The sequence below is a fragment of the Hemitrygon akajei genome, chromosome 7, assembly GCF_048418815.1.
Source record: "Hemitrygon akajei chromosome 7, sHemAka1.3, whole genome shotgun sequence".
Taxonomy (NCBI): domain Eukaryota; kingdom Metazoa; phylum Chordata; class Chondrichthyes; order Myliobatiformes; family Dasyatidae; genus Hemitrygon; species Hemitrygon akajei.
In genome coordinates, this window is record NC_133130.1 from 146,559,663 (window position 1) to 146,572,970 (window position 13,308).

General features: G+C 43.6%; 1 protein-coding gene across 1 annotated transcript in view; it reads right to left on the reverse strand.

The window, feature by feature from the left end:
• Nucleotides 1-3,620: 3,620 nt before the first annotated feature.
• LOC140731027 (alpha-(1,3)-fucosyltransferase 7) overlaps nucleotides 3,621-13,308 on the reverse strand; it is a 64,685-nt gene continuing 54,997 nt past the window's right edge. Inside the window, exon 4 of the mRNA XM_073052212.1 lies at nucleotides 3,621-4,911. Coding sequence (XP_072908313.1) covers nucleotides 4,893-4,911 — 19 coding nt within the window. The 3' untranslated portion in view covers nucleotides 3,621-4,892. The remainder of the gene's footprint in view (nucleotides 4,912-13,308) is intronic.

Genomic DNA, 13,308 nt, shown 5'->3' on the forward strand with positions numbered 1-13,308 from the left:
TTGGACTCAAATCGTGGAATCAGGAACGTGAGTTCCCCGTTGTCAGTTTGGAATCCTTTTCGGGGTTATTAGCCACTCGATTCCCTAGCTAGGGGATCCAAATCACACGTGGCTCCCGAGCAGCTTCCCGTTCTTACGGGAGCGATGAGCGATGGTGTCTCCGTCTGGTGCGTCGCTGGAGTACCGCCTCCTGCAGTCTCCGTTTTATCATGGCTGGCAAGGTAGGGTGATACAATCCCCACCCCACATTGCCCGAGGGTGTCCATGTCCCTGATAGTTGGCACGTACTATAGAGTTGCAATTCACACAGGTGCCTCTAAGAACAATGGTCAAATCCGTTGCATTGTCTCTCATTTCCTAGGTCCAAGACCCGAATTAATAGCGATTTTGCGATTCTCCGGAAGGAGGGGGCTGGTCCCGCACCCTTCAGCCCCTCAGAGCTGTGGTACATTCATAACACAACAGACTCAAACAGCAAGTAAACCTTTAGGAAATCCTGCGCAAGGACGCCCAAATCCGTTTGTGCCTCAGTTTTAAAAAAAATTTCTCTCCATTTAGAAAAATAGTCAACCCCTTCATTTCTTCTACCAAAGTGCATGACCATACACTTCCTGACACCATATTCCATCTGCCATTTCTTTGTACATTCTTCCAATCTGTCTAAGTCCTTTTGTAGCCTCTCTAAATCCTCAAAACTACCTGCCCCTCCACCCATCTTCATATTATCTGCAAACTTTGTAACAAAGCTATCAATTCCATCATCCAAATCACTGACAAATAACAAAAAGCATCTGTCCCAATACAGACCCCTGTGGAACACCGCTAGTCATCGGCAGTGAGCCAGAAAAGTCTTCCTTTATTTCCACTCTTTGCCTCCTGCCAGTCAACCACTGCTTTATCCATGATGGAATCTTTTCTGTAATACCATGGGCTCGTAGCTTGTTAAGCAGCCTCATGTGTGGCACCTTGTCAAAGACCTTCTGAAATTCCAAGAACATAACCTCTACCAATTCTCCTTTGACTACCCTGCTTGTTGTTTCTTCAAAGATTTCCAACAGCTTTGTCAGGCAAGATTTTCCCTTGAGGAAATCATGCTGACTCTGGCCGATTTTTATTATGAGCCTCCAAGTACCCTGAGACCTCATCCTTGATAATCGACTACATCTTCCCAACCACTGAGGTCAGACTAACTGGCCTATAGTTACGGTTCTTCTGCCTCTCAACCTTCGTGAAGAGTGGAGTGACATTGTAATTTTCCTGTCTAACAGAACCACTCCAGAATCTAGTGATCCTTGAAAGATCATTACTAATACCTTCTAATCTCTTCAGCCACCTCTTTTAGAATCCAAATTGTACACCAATTGGTCCAAGTGACTTGTCTACCTTAACACCTTTCATTTTCCCAAGAACCTTCTCTCTAGTAATGGTAACTTCACACATTTCATGACTCCTGACACCTGGAACTTACACCATATAGCTAGTGTCTTCCACATAGACTGATGCAGAATACTTATTCATTTCATCCGCCATTTCCTTGTCCACCATTCCTACCTCTCCAGCATCATTTTCCAGGGGTCCGATATCCATTCTTGCCTCTCTTTTACACGTTATGCAATGAAGAAATTTCTGTATCCTCTTTAATATCGTTGCCTAGTTAGCTTTTTTCTTCCATCTTTACCTTTCTAATGACTTCTTTAGTTGCCTTCTGTTGATTTTTAAGAACTTCCGAATCCTCTAACTTCCCACTTATTTTTGCTCTATTATATGCTCACTCTTTGGCTTTTATGCTGGCTTAGGCTTCTCTTGTTAAACACAGTTGTGTCATTTTTCTTTAGAATACTTCTTTCTCTTTGGGATGAATATATCCTGTGCCTTCCAAATCACTTCCAGAAATTCCAGTAATTGCTGTTCTGCCGTCATCCCTGCCAGTGTTCTTTTCCAACCAATTCTGGCCAACTCCTCTCATGCCTCTGTAATTCCCTTAACTCCATTGTAACACTGCTACATCTCACTTTAGCTTCTCCTTCTCAGATTTCAGGGTGAATTCAATCATATTATGTTCACCTATTGATCACACAAGGTTGATCCAAGGTTGGAGAACTTGAATTATATGGATCAAAGCACTGAACTGTAATTAAAATTTAAAAGCGATGGTTAGAGTAAGATTAAAATAAAAGTTATCTTACTAAAAATTTACATGGCTTTGGAAAGAAAGCAATTCACTTAGATGAAAATTTTTAAAAATTGTTGAGGCTGCCCTCTGACAGATGCAACTGACCTGCTGAATAAATAGAACATAGAACTACAGTATACACCACAGGAACAGGCCCTTTGTTACACAATGTGCTGTGTCAATTATGATGTCAAATTAAACTAAATTTTTCCATTTGCACATGATCCGTATCATTCCATTCTCTACATGTAAATTCACCTCTCCAAATGCCTCTTAAATGCCACTACCCGATCTAAGTTGAGCCGACTGAACAGACCATTCCTGGACTGTTCCGGTGACTTTGTAGTTTTATATTGTGTTTTTCCACTCATTTTTGCCATTTGCGTGATTTGCCCTTTTTTTGCGTGTTGTGGGATTGATGTTTTTCTTTGCACGGGCTCCATGGCTTTCTTTGTTTCATGACTGTCTGCGGGAAGACAAACCTCAGGGTTTTATACTGCCCACATACTTTAATAATAAATGTTCTTTCAATTTTCACTTACTCCACTACCCCTAGCACTGTATCCTAGGCACCCACCTCTCTTTGTGTAAAAAAAACTTACCCCGCATATCTCCTTTATACTCCCACACCTTACCTTAAAGGTATGACTATCTACCCCAACTATTCCTGTCATAATTTTATACACCTCAACCGGATTGCCCACAGTCTTTGCAGTTGGACTCTTGACCTCACCATCCACCTTATTATGATGTTGTACTTTTATTCTTTACCTGCACTGCATTTTTTCTATAGCAGTTACACACTTTATTCCATACTGCTATTGTATATATATTATTGGAGATGTCCGTGGCTGAATGCTGCCGGCTGGCACATACGTGCTGAGGGATGCACTTAGGCTTGGTGCAGGCACCGCAAACACCCATTGGGGAAGGACCACAGTTTAAGGTTCATCACCCGCGGGAGTGGGAGGGGTCGGGTGGGGAGGAGAATACCCCTCATCAGCGGTGTGGATAGATGAGTCAACATGATGCCCCAGGAGTGGCTGGAAATATATAGACCATAAAGGAACTTCGGTAAAGGAATGAGAGTCAACGCCTGGATGTTTACTGTTAATAATTTTTATTTTATTGTAAATAAGTCTTTAATCCTTGCCTGAGGTTTGAGAATCAATGAATGGTTTATTGTAAACATCTTTAATTTGAATAGGAACAGAGAGCCAACGCATAATTTATTGTAAACAACTTTATTTATTGTATAAGGATTCAAATTTAATGAATGTTTTTTTCTATGTAAATAACTTTATTTTGTAATATTCCTGAATAAAGTATTTTTGGAAAAAAAATACAGCTATTGTTTTATCCCTCTCTTCCCATCTTTCCTCCCCATCCCCTTTCCCCCATTCCCTTCTCTCCCCCATCCACTCCTCTCCCCCCCATCCATTCCTCTCACCCTCTTCCACTCCTCTCCTGCCCCCATATCCTGTTGGGAATAGAATAAGTAGTAATTCTAACACTTTCTGTTTTTGTTTTAGCTCTCCTTTATACCATAAGTCTGTGATTTGGAAAGAGCATTGGCTCTTTGTTAAAAATTGAAGTGTTAACATTTACAAATTGAATGTTTGGAACAGTTCTGACATGTATAAAACCTTGAGCATTTATGCATCCCTATCAACAGTAGGAAGAGTGACAGTACAACTGCACGAGAGTTCCAGTTACCGAGGTTCGGTCCAGACCTCTGGTGTTGTCCATGTGTCAGAGAACCATAAAGCAAGGAAGCAGACCCTTCGGCCCATAAGGTTCATACCAACAAAGATGCCCATCCAAATTAGGCCCATAACCTTTCCTATTCATGCTCATGTCCAACTGTCTTTTCAAAGTTACTATTTTACTTGCCTCAAACATTTCCCCTGGAAGCTCAATCCATATACTTAGCACTCTGTGTAAAAAGATTGCTCCTCAGGTTCCTATTAAATTTTTCCTCTTTTACCTCAAACCTATGCCCTCTATTTCTTGATTTCACAACTTTAGCGAAAGGACTGATTGTATTCAGCCATCTATACCCCTCATATACCTCTAAAAGATCACCGTGCAGTCTCCTACACTTCAAGCAAAATGTTTTAGTTTGTCCAACCTCTTCCTGTAACTTTGTCTCTTGAGCCCTGGCAACATCCTTTAAAATCTTTTCTGCACCCCTTCCCATTTAATAACACCTTTCCTAAAGGGGGGGGGGGGTGATTAAATGTGAACAGAATATCCCAAGTACAGCCCCATGAGTATCTTGTACAATTGCAGCATAACCTCCCAACATTTATAGTCAGTGCCCTGAATGATGAAGCATGCCATGTCTTCTTCACCTCCTGTATACCCATGACTCCATTTTCAGGGAACCATGTGCCTGAACTCCAAGATCCTCCTGTTCTGCAACATTCTCCAGGCCCCTCTTGTTTACTGTGAGAGCCCTACCCTGGTGTGACTTTACAAGATGCAACACCTTGCACTCAGCTGTGGAGTACTTGTATTTTCTTTGTGAACATAAACACAGGAGATTCTGCAGATGCTGGAGGAACTCTGAAGTTCAGGCAAGCATTTATGGAAAAGAATAAACAGTCAATATTTCAAGCTGAGACCAATCATCAGGACTGGAGCACTAAATCATACACAGAAGAGATTCTTCAGATGCTGGAAATCCAGAGTAACACGTACAAAATGCTGGAGGAACTCAACAGGCCAGGAAGCATCTATGGAAAGGAATAAACAATTAATGTTTCGGGCCGAGACCCTTCATCAATCCTGATGATCCCCGTGGCACTCCACTAGTCGCAGGTGTCCAGTTAGAGAGGCAAATATCTACTACCACTCTGGCTTCTCCCACAAAGCCAATGTCCAATCCAATTTACACCCTCATCTTGAATGCCGAGTGACTGAACCTTCTTGACCAACCTCCCATGCGGGACCTTGTCAAGTGCTTTGCTAAAATCCATCTAGGCAAAATCCACTGCCTTGCCTTCGTCAACATCCCAGTAACTTCCTCAATAAACTCTATAAAATTGGTTAGACACGACCTACCACACACAAAGCCACACTGATGACCCTTAATCAGTCCATGTCTATACAAATACTCTTATATCTGGTCTCTTAGAATACCTTTCAATAACTTTCCCACTACTGATGTCAGGCTCACCAGCTTATAATTTCCTGGTTTATTTTTAGAGCCATTCTTAAACAGCAGAACAATATAGGCTATCCTCCAATCCTCTTGAACCTATCCTGTAACTAAGGATGATTTAAGTACCTCTGCTAGGTCCCAGCAACTTCTGCGCTTGTCTGCCACAGGGTCCAAGCGAATGCTTTGTCAGCCCCTGGGGATTTATCCACCCTAATTTGCCTCAACAGCAAACACCTCCTGCTCTGTAATCTGTATAGAGTCCGTGATGTTGATGCCATTTTGCCGCACTTCTGTAGATTCTTAGTCTATCTCCCGAGTAAGTACAGATGCAAAAAAAATCCATTTAAGATCTCCGCTTTTCTTTTAGCTCGACGTGTAGGTTACCATTCTGGTCTTCCAGAGGACAAATTTTGTCCCTTACAGTCCTTTTGCTCTTAACATATTTGTAAAATTCCTTGGGTTTCTCCCTCACCTCATGCCTTCCTTTAGCCTAAAGGCAAGAAAATCAGCAGATGCTGTAAACCCAGGCAGCACACACAAATGCTGGAGGAACCTGACGTAGAAGGGGAGACTGCTTCGCTGAGCACCTGAGCAACATCCACCATAAAAAGTGGGATCTCCCAGTGACTACTCATTTGAATACCACTTCCCATTCCCATTCTGACAAGTCAGTCCATGGCCTCCTCTACCGCTGCAATGAGGCCACACTCAGGTTAGAGGTGCAACCCCTCGTATTCCATCCAGATAACCTCCAACCTGATGGCTGAACATCGACTTCTCAAACTTCCGGTAATGCTACCCCAACCCCCACTGCCCCTCCTGTTTCTCTCTCTCACCTCATCTCCTTACCGGCCCATCACCTCCCTCTGGTGCTCCTCTCCTTTCCCTTTCTTCCATGGTTTTGTACCCCCTCCTATCAGATTTCCCCTTCTCCAGCCCTTTATCTCTTTCACCTATCAGCCTCTTGGCTCTTTATTTCACCTCTTCCCCTCTCCCGGCTTCACCTATCATCTACAAACTTGTGCTTCTTCCTCCTCTCCCCCTTCTTGCTCTAACTTCTCATCTTTATTTCCAGTCCCGATAAAAGGTCTCAGCTTAAAACATTGACTGTTTACTCTTTTCCATGGATGAGGCCAGGCCTGCTGAGTTCCTTCAACATTTTATGTGTGTTGCTCCTACTTTTAGCCCTCCTGCTTTCTTTCTTAAGTGTTTTCTTGCATTTCTTATACTCCAAAAGCACTTTATTTGTACATATCTGCCTATACTTACAACGCATCTTTTCTTTCTTAACCAGGGCCTCAATATCTCTTGAAAACTAAGCTAACTAACTACACCTGTTATTCTACCTTTTATTCTGGCAGGTATATATAAGCTTTGTACTCTCAAAATTTCACTTTTGAAGGCCTCCCACTTACCAAGTACACCTTTGCCAGAAAACAAACGATCCCAATTCACACTTGCCAGATCCTTTCTGATCACCATCAAAATTGGGCTTTCTCCAATTTAGACCCTGTGGACCATATCTATTTTTTTGCATATTTACTTTGAAACTAATGGCATAGTGATCAATAGATGCAAAGTGTTCCACTACACAAACGCTTGTCAGCTGTCCTGTCTCATTCCCTGATAGCAGATCAAGTATTGCATGTTTTCTCATTGGGACTTCTATATACTAATTAAGAAATCTTTCCTGAATACATCTGTAAAACTGCATCTCATCCAGCCCTTTTACAATATGGGAGTCCCAGTCAACATGTGGAAAGTTAAGATCACCTACTATAACAATCTTATGTTTCTTTCAACAGTCTGCAATTTCTCTACAAATTTGTTCCTCTGGTGGTCTGTAATATAGCCCCATTAACGTGGCCATTCCTTTCTTATTACTCCATTTCAACCATTACGCCTCACTAGATGAATTCTCCAGTCTGTCCTGACTGGGCACTGCCTTGACACAGATGCCACCCCTCCTCCTTTAATCACTCCCGCTCTGTGCATCTGAAACAACAGAGCTCTGGAAATTGAGCTGCCAGTCTTGCCCATTCTGCAACCAAGTCTCACTAATGGCTGCAATATCATAACTCCAGATGTTGATCCATGCCCTGAGCTCATCTGCCTTTTCCTACGATGCTTCTTGCATTGAAATATATGCAACTTAGGATATTAGTCGCCAATGCTCAACTTTTCGATTCCTGATTTTGTCTGAGATCTTAACAATATCTGTCTCCACAACCTCTCCACTATCTGTTCTGGCACTCTCACTCCCATCCCCCTTCAACTTGAGTTTAAACCCCCTCCCATGAGGCACTAGCAAACCTTTCCGCTAGGATATTAGACCCCTTCCAGTTCAGGTGCAAACCGTCTCTTCTGTACAGGTCTTACATTCCATATAACCATATAACAATCACAGCACGGAAACAGGCCATTCCGGCCCTCCTAGTCCGTGCCGAACTCTTAATCTCACCTAGTCCCACCTATCCACACTCAGCCCATAACCCTCCACTCCTTTCCTGTCCATATACCTATCCAATTTTACCTTAAATGACACAACTGAACTGGCCTCTACTACTTCTACAGGAAGCTCATTCCACACAGCTATCACTCTCTGAGTAAAGAAGTACCCCCTCGTGTTTCCCTTAAACTTTTGCCCCCTAACTCTCAAATCATGTCCTCTCGTTTGAATCTCCCCTACTCTCAATGGAAACAGCCTATTCACGTCAACTCTATCTATCCCTCTCAACATTTTAAATACCTCGATCAAATCCCCCCTCAACCTTCTACGCTCCAATGAATAGAGACCTAACTTGTTCAACCTTTCTCTGTAACTTAAGTGCTGAAACCCAGGTAACATCCTAGTAAATCGTCTCTGCACTCTCTCTAATTTATTGATATCTTTCCTATAATTCGGTGACCAGAACTGTACACAATATTCCAAATTTGGCCTTACCAATGCCTTGTACAATTTTAACATTACATCCCAACTTTTGTACTCAATGCTCTGATTTATAAAGGCCAGTGTTCCAAAAGCCTTCTTCACCACCCTATCTACATGAGACTCCACCTTCAGGGAACTATGCACTGTTATTCCTAGATCTCTCTGTTCCACTGCATTCCTCAATGCCCTACCATTTACCCTGTATGTTCTATTTGGATGATTCCTGCCAAAATGTAGAACCTCACACTTCTCAGCATTAAACTCCATCTGCCAACGTTCAGCCCATTCTTCTAACCGGCATAAATCTCCCTGCAAGCTTTGAAAACCCACCTCATTATCCACAACACCTCCTACCTTAGTATAATCGGCATACTTACTAATCCAATTTACCACCCCATCATCCAGATCATTTATGTATATTACAAACAACATTGGGCCCAAAACAGATCCCTGAGGCACCCCGCTAGTCACTGGCCTCCGTCCCGATAAACAATTATCCACCACTACTCTCTGGCATCTCCCATCTAGCCACTGTTGAATCCATTTTATTACTCCAGCATTAATACCTAACGACTGAACCTTCTTAACTAACCTTCCATGTGGAACTTTGTCAAAGGCCTTGCTGAAGTCCATATAGACTACATCCACTGCCTTATCCTCGTCAACATTCCTCGTAACTTCAAAAAATTCAATAAGGTTTGTCAAACATGACCTTCCACGCACAAATCCATGCTGGCTACTCCTAATCAGATCCTGTCTATCCAGATAATTATAAATACTATCTCTAAGAATACTTTCCATTAATTTACCCACCACTGATGTCAAACTGACAGGTCTATAATTGCCAGGCTTACTTCTAGAACCCTTTTTAAACAATGGAACCACATGAGCAATACGCCAATCCTCCGGCACAATCCCCGTTTCTAATGACATCTGAAAGATCTCCATCAGAGCTCCTGCTATCTCTACACAAACTTCCCTCAAGGTCCTGGGGAATATCCGGTCAGGACCCGGAGATTTATCCACTTTTAAATTTCTTAAAAGCGCCAGTACTTCCACCTCTTTAATTGTCATAGGTTCCATAACTTCCTTACTTGTTTCCCACACCTTACACCATTCAATATCCTTCTCCTTAGTGAAGAAATCCTTCTCCTTAGAAGAAATCGTTCAAAATCTCTCCCATCTCCCTTGGCTCCACACATAGCTGACCACCCTGATTCTCTAAGGGACCAATTTTATCCCTCACTATCCTCTTGCTTTTAATATAACTGTAGAAGCCTTTCGGATTTACTTCCACCTTATTTGCCAAACCAAACTCGTAACTTCTTTTAGCTTTTCTAATCTCTTTCTTAGGTTTCCTTTTACATTCTTTATATTCCTCGAGCAATTCCTTTACTCCATGCTGCCTATATCTATTGTAGACATCCCTCTTTTTTCGAACCAAATTTCTAATATCCCTTGAAAACCATGGCGCTTTCAAACCTTTAACCTTTCCTTTCAACCGAACAGGAACATAAAGATTCTGTACCCTCATAATTTCACCCTTAAATGACCTCCATTTCTCTATTACATCCTTCCCATAAAACAACTTGACCCAATCCACTCTCTTTAAATCCCTGCGCATCTCCTCAAAGTTAGCCTTTCTCCAATCAAAAATCTTAACTCTAGGTCCAGTCCTGTCCTTCTCCATAATTATATTGAAGCTAATGCTATTGTGATCACTGGACCCGAAGTGCTCCCCAACACATACATCTGTCAGCTGACCTATCGCATTCCCTAACAGGAGATCCAACACTGCCCCATCTCTAGTCGGTACTTCTATGTATTGTTGCAAAAAACTATCCTGCACACATTTCACAAACTCTAAACCATCCAGCCCTTTTACAGAATGAGCTTCCCAATCTATGTGTGGAAAATTAAAATCTCCCACAATCACCACCTTGTGTTTACTACAAATATCTGCTATCTCCTTACACATTTGCTCTTCCAACTCACGCTCCCCATTAGGTGGCCTATAATACACTCCTATCAGTGTTACTACACCTTTCCCATTCCTCAGTACCACCCAAATAGCCTCCCTAGAGGAGCTCTCAAATCTATCCTTCCAAAGCACCGCCATAAGATTTTCTCGGACAAGCAATGCAACACCTCCTCCTCTGGCCCCACCTACTCTATCACACCTGAAGCAACTAAATCCAGGAATATTTAGTTGCCAATCACACCCTTCCTGCAACCACGTTTCACTAATAGCTACAACATCATAATTCCAGGTATCAATCCACGCTTTAAGCTCATCCACCTTTCTTACAATGCTCCTAGCATTAAAATAGATACATTTAAGATACTCTCCACCTCCTCCTCTCTTTTCATCCCTAGCAATGCATTCAAATTTATTATCCTTTTCTTTCTTCTCCCCTACATCTTCGGGCTGAGCGCATCCCTTCTCCATCACCTGCCTTTCCTTCCTCACACACTGTCTACTTACTTGCTCTACTGGTGAACTAACCTCCTCTCCCCTAGTTTCCTCAAATTGATTTCCGCCCCCCCATCTTACTAGTTTAAAGTCTGCCCTGTAGCCCTAGCAAACCTCCCCGCTAGGATATTGGTCCCCCCAGGATTCAAATGTAACCCGTCCTTCTTGAACAGGTCACGCCTGTCCCAGAAGAGGTCCCAATGATCCAGAAACTTGAATCCCTGCTCCAATCCCTCAGCCACGCATTCATCCTCCATCTAATTCCATTCCTACTCTCACTGTCGCGTGGCACAGGCAATAATCCCGAGATTACTACCTTTGCGGTCCTTCTTCTTAACTGCCTTCCTAACTCCCTATACTCTCGTTTCAGGACCTCTTCCCCTTTCCTACCTATGTCATTGGTACCTACATGTACCACGACCTCTGGCTCCTCACCCTCCCACTTCAGGATATCTTGGACGCGATCAGAAACGTCCCGGACCCTGGCACCAGGGAGGCAAAATACCATCCGGGACTCCCGATCACCTCCACAGAACCGCCTGTCTGAACCCCTGACTATCGAGTCCCCTATTACTATGGTCCTCTTTCTTCTATCCCTACCCTTCTGAGCTACAGGGCCGTCCTCTGTGCCGGAGGCCCGGCCACTGTCACTTCCTCCAGGTAGGCTGTTCCCCCCCAACAGTACTCAAACATGAGTACTTATTGTCAAGGGGTACAGCCATTGGGGTACTCTCTAGTACCTGCCCCTTCCCCTTCCTGACCGTGACCCACCTATCTGTCTCCCGTGGCCCCGGAGTGACCACCTGCCTGTAACTCCTCTCTATCACCTCCTCACTCTCCCTGACCAGGCGAAGGTCATCGAGCTGCAGCTCCAGTTCCCTAACTCGGTCCCTCAGGAGCTGCAGTTCGACACACCTGGCGCAGATGTGGACGTCCGGGAGGCTCGGAGACTCCAGGACCTTCCACATCCGACACCGAGAACAACAAGCTGCCCTCACACTCATACTTCCCGAATAACTGAAAATAACAAGGAGAACCAAAAGATAAGCCTACTGTGCCCTCTTCCGCCTAAGCCCTCTGAGCCCAAGCCCTACACTCTGCTCTCGGCTCACTCTGCTGCCCGCAAACGAAGCTGCCCGCTGCTTAAGGCTGCGTTCTTTTTATATCTTCCCTCCTTCCCAGGCCTCCTTCACGCGCCTGCGCAGTCTCGCCTCTCAGAACTCCGATTTGACAAGCAATTTGAAAATGGCCACCGCCGCACTTCTTCTCAAAGCCTCGCTGTCCTCTTCCAAAAAAAAAAGAAAAGAAAAAAAAAAGTACAATCTGAGCCTTTAACTCCACTACATCCACTCTCTGGTGAACATTAGGCCTGGTGAACATTGGACCTGGTGAATATCAGAAACAAGAGAAAATCTGCAGATGCTGAAATCCAAGCAACACACACAAAATGCCGGAGGAACTCAATAGGCCAGGTAGCACCTGGAAAAGAGTACAGTCGATGTTTCGGACCGAGCCCCTTCAGCAGGACTTGGTGAATATAATGCCTGGTGAATATTTGGACTAGTGAATACCAGGCCTAGTGAAAGGCCTAGCCCTGGAAGAGAGCCCAATGATCCAAACATCTATGCCCTCCCTCCTATACCAACTCCTTAGCCACACGTTAAACTATATAATCTTCCTATTTCTGGCCTCACTAACAAGTGGCATGGTTAGCAATCCTGAAATCATAACCCTGGAAGCCCTGTCTTTAACTTAACATCTAACTCCCTGAACTAACTTTGCAGACCCTCATCACTCTTCATTGTCATTGGTACCTACATGGATCATGACTCCTGGTTGTTCACTCTCTCACTTAAGAATGCTGAGAACTGGATCCGCCATTTCCTTGACCTTGGTACCCGGGAGACAATTACATTTACACCACCAGGTCTGCCCTGCCAAGTCTACAACAGTCGCACGTGTGTGGGTGTGTGTGTGAGAGAGAGAGAGAGAGAGAGAAATGGGGTCAAAGATCATGGTCTTATTTGTACTGATGTCAGGTTGGTAGCTATGTCTGGTCTCTGAGTACTGGGCATCAGCTGAATGACTGACAATGGTGGAGGGAGCTGAGAGATAATAGAGGCGGTGAGACTGAGTTGAGTGTTGTTATATATATATATATATATAAGCGTAAGTGTACTTTTAAGAATTTGTGGTATTATCTTCGATGCTGTTTATTCCTGACCATAGATGCTGCCTGATCTGCTGGGTTCCTCCAGCATTTTGTGTGTGTACTGCTTAGTTGCCTTAGCTAAGAGTGACAGGAAGGAGACTATATATTGCTATTCCTGTTCCGACATGTGGGTCCATGGGCTCTTGTGCCAAGATGAGGTTACCCTCAGGGTGAAGGAGCACTAACGAGCAGGTGTACTGGTGTACCTAATAAAGTGGTCACTAAGCCTACATTTACATAATAGATAAAGCAGTGGGGAGGAGAGTATTATCTATCATATAAAACGTGCATAGTATCATGTAGAGCACATTTCAGAGTGCTTTTATTAAATGTGTTAATGTCCTAACATTCG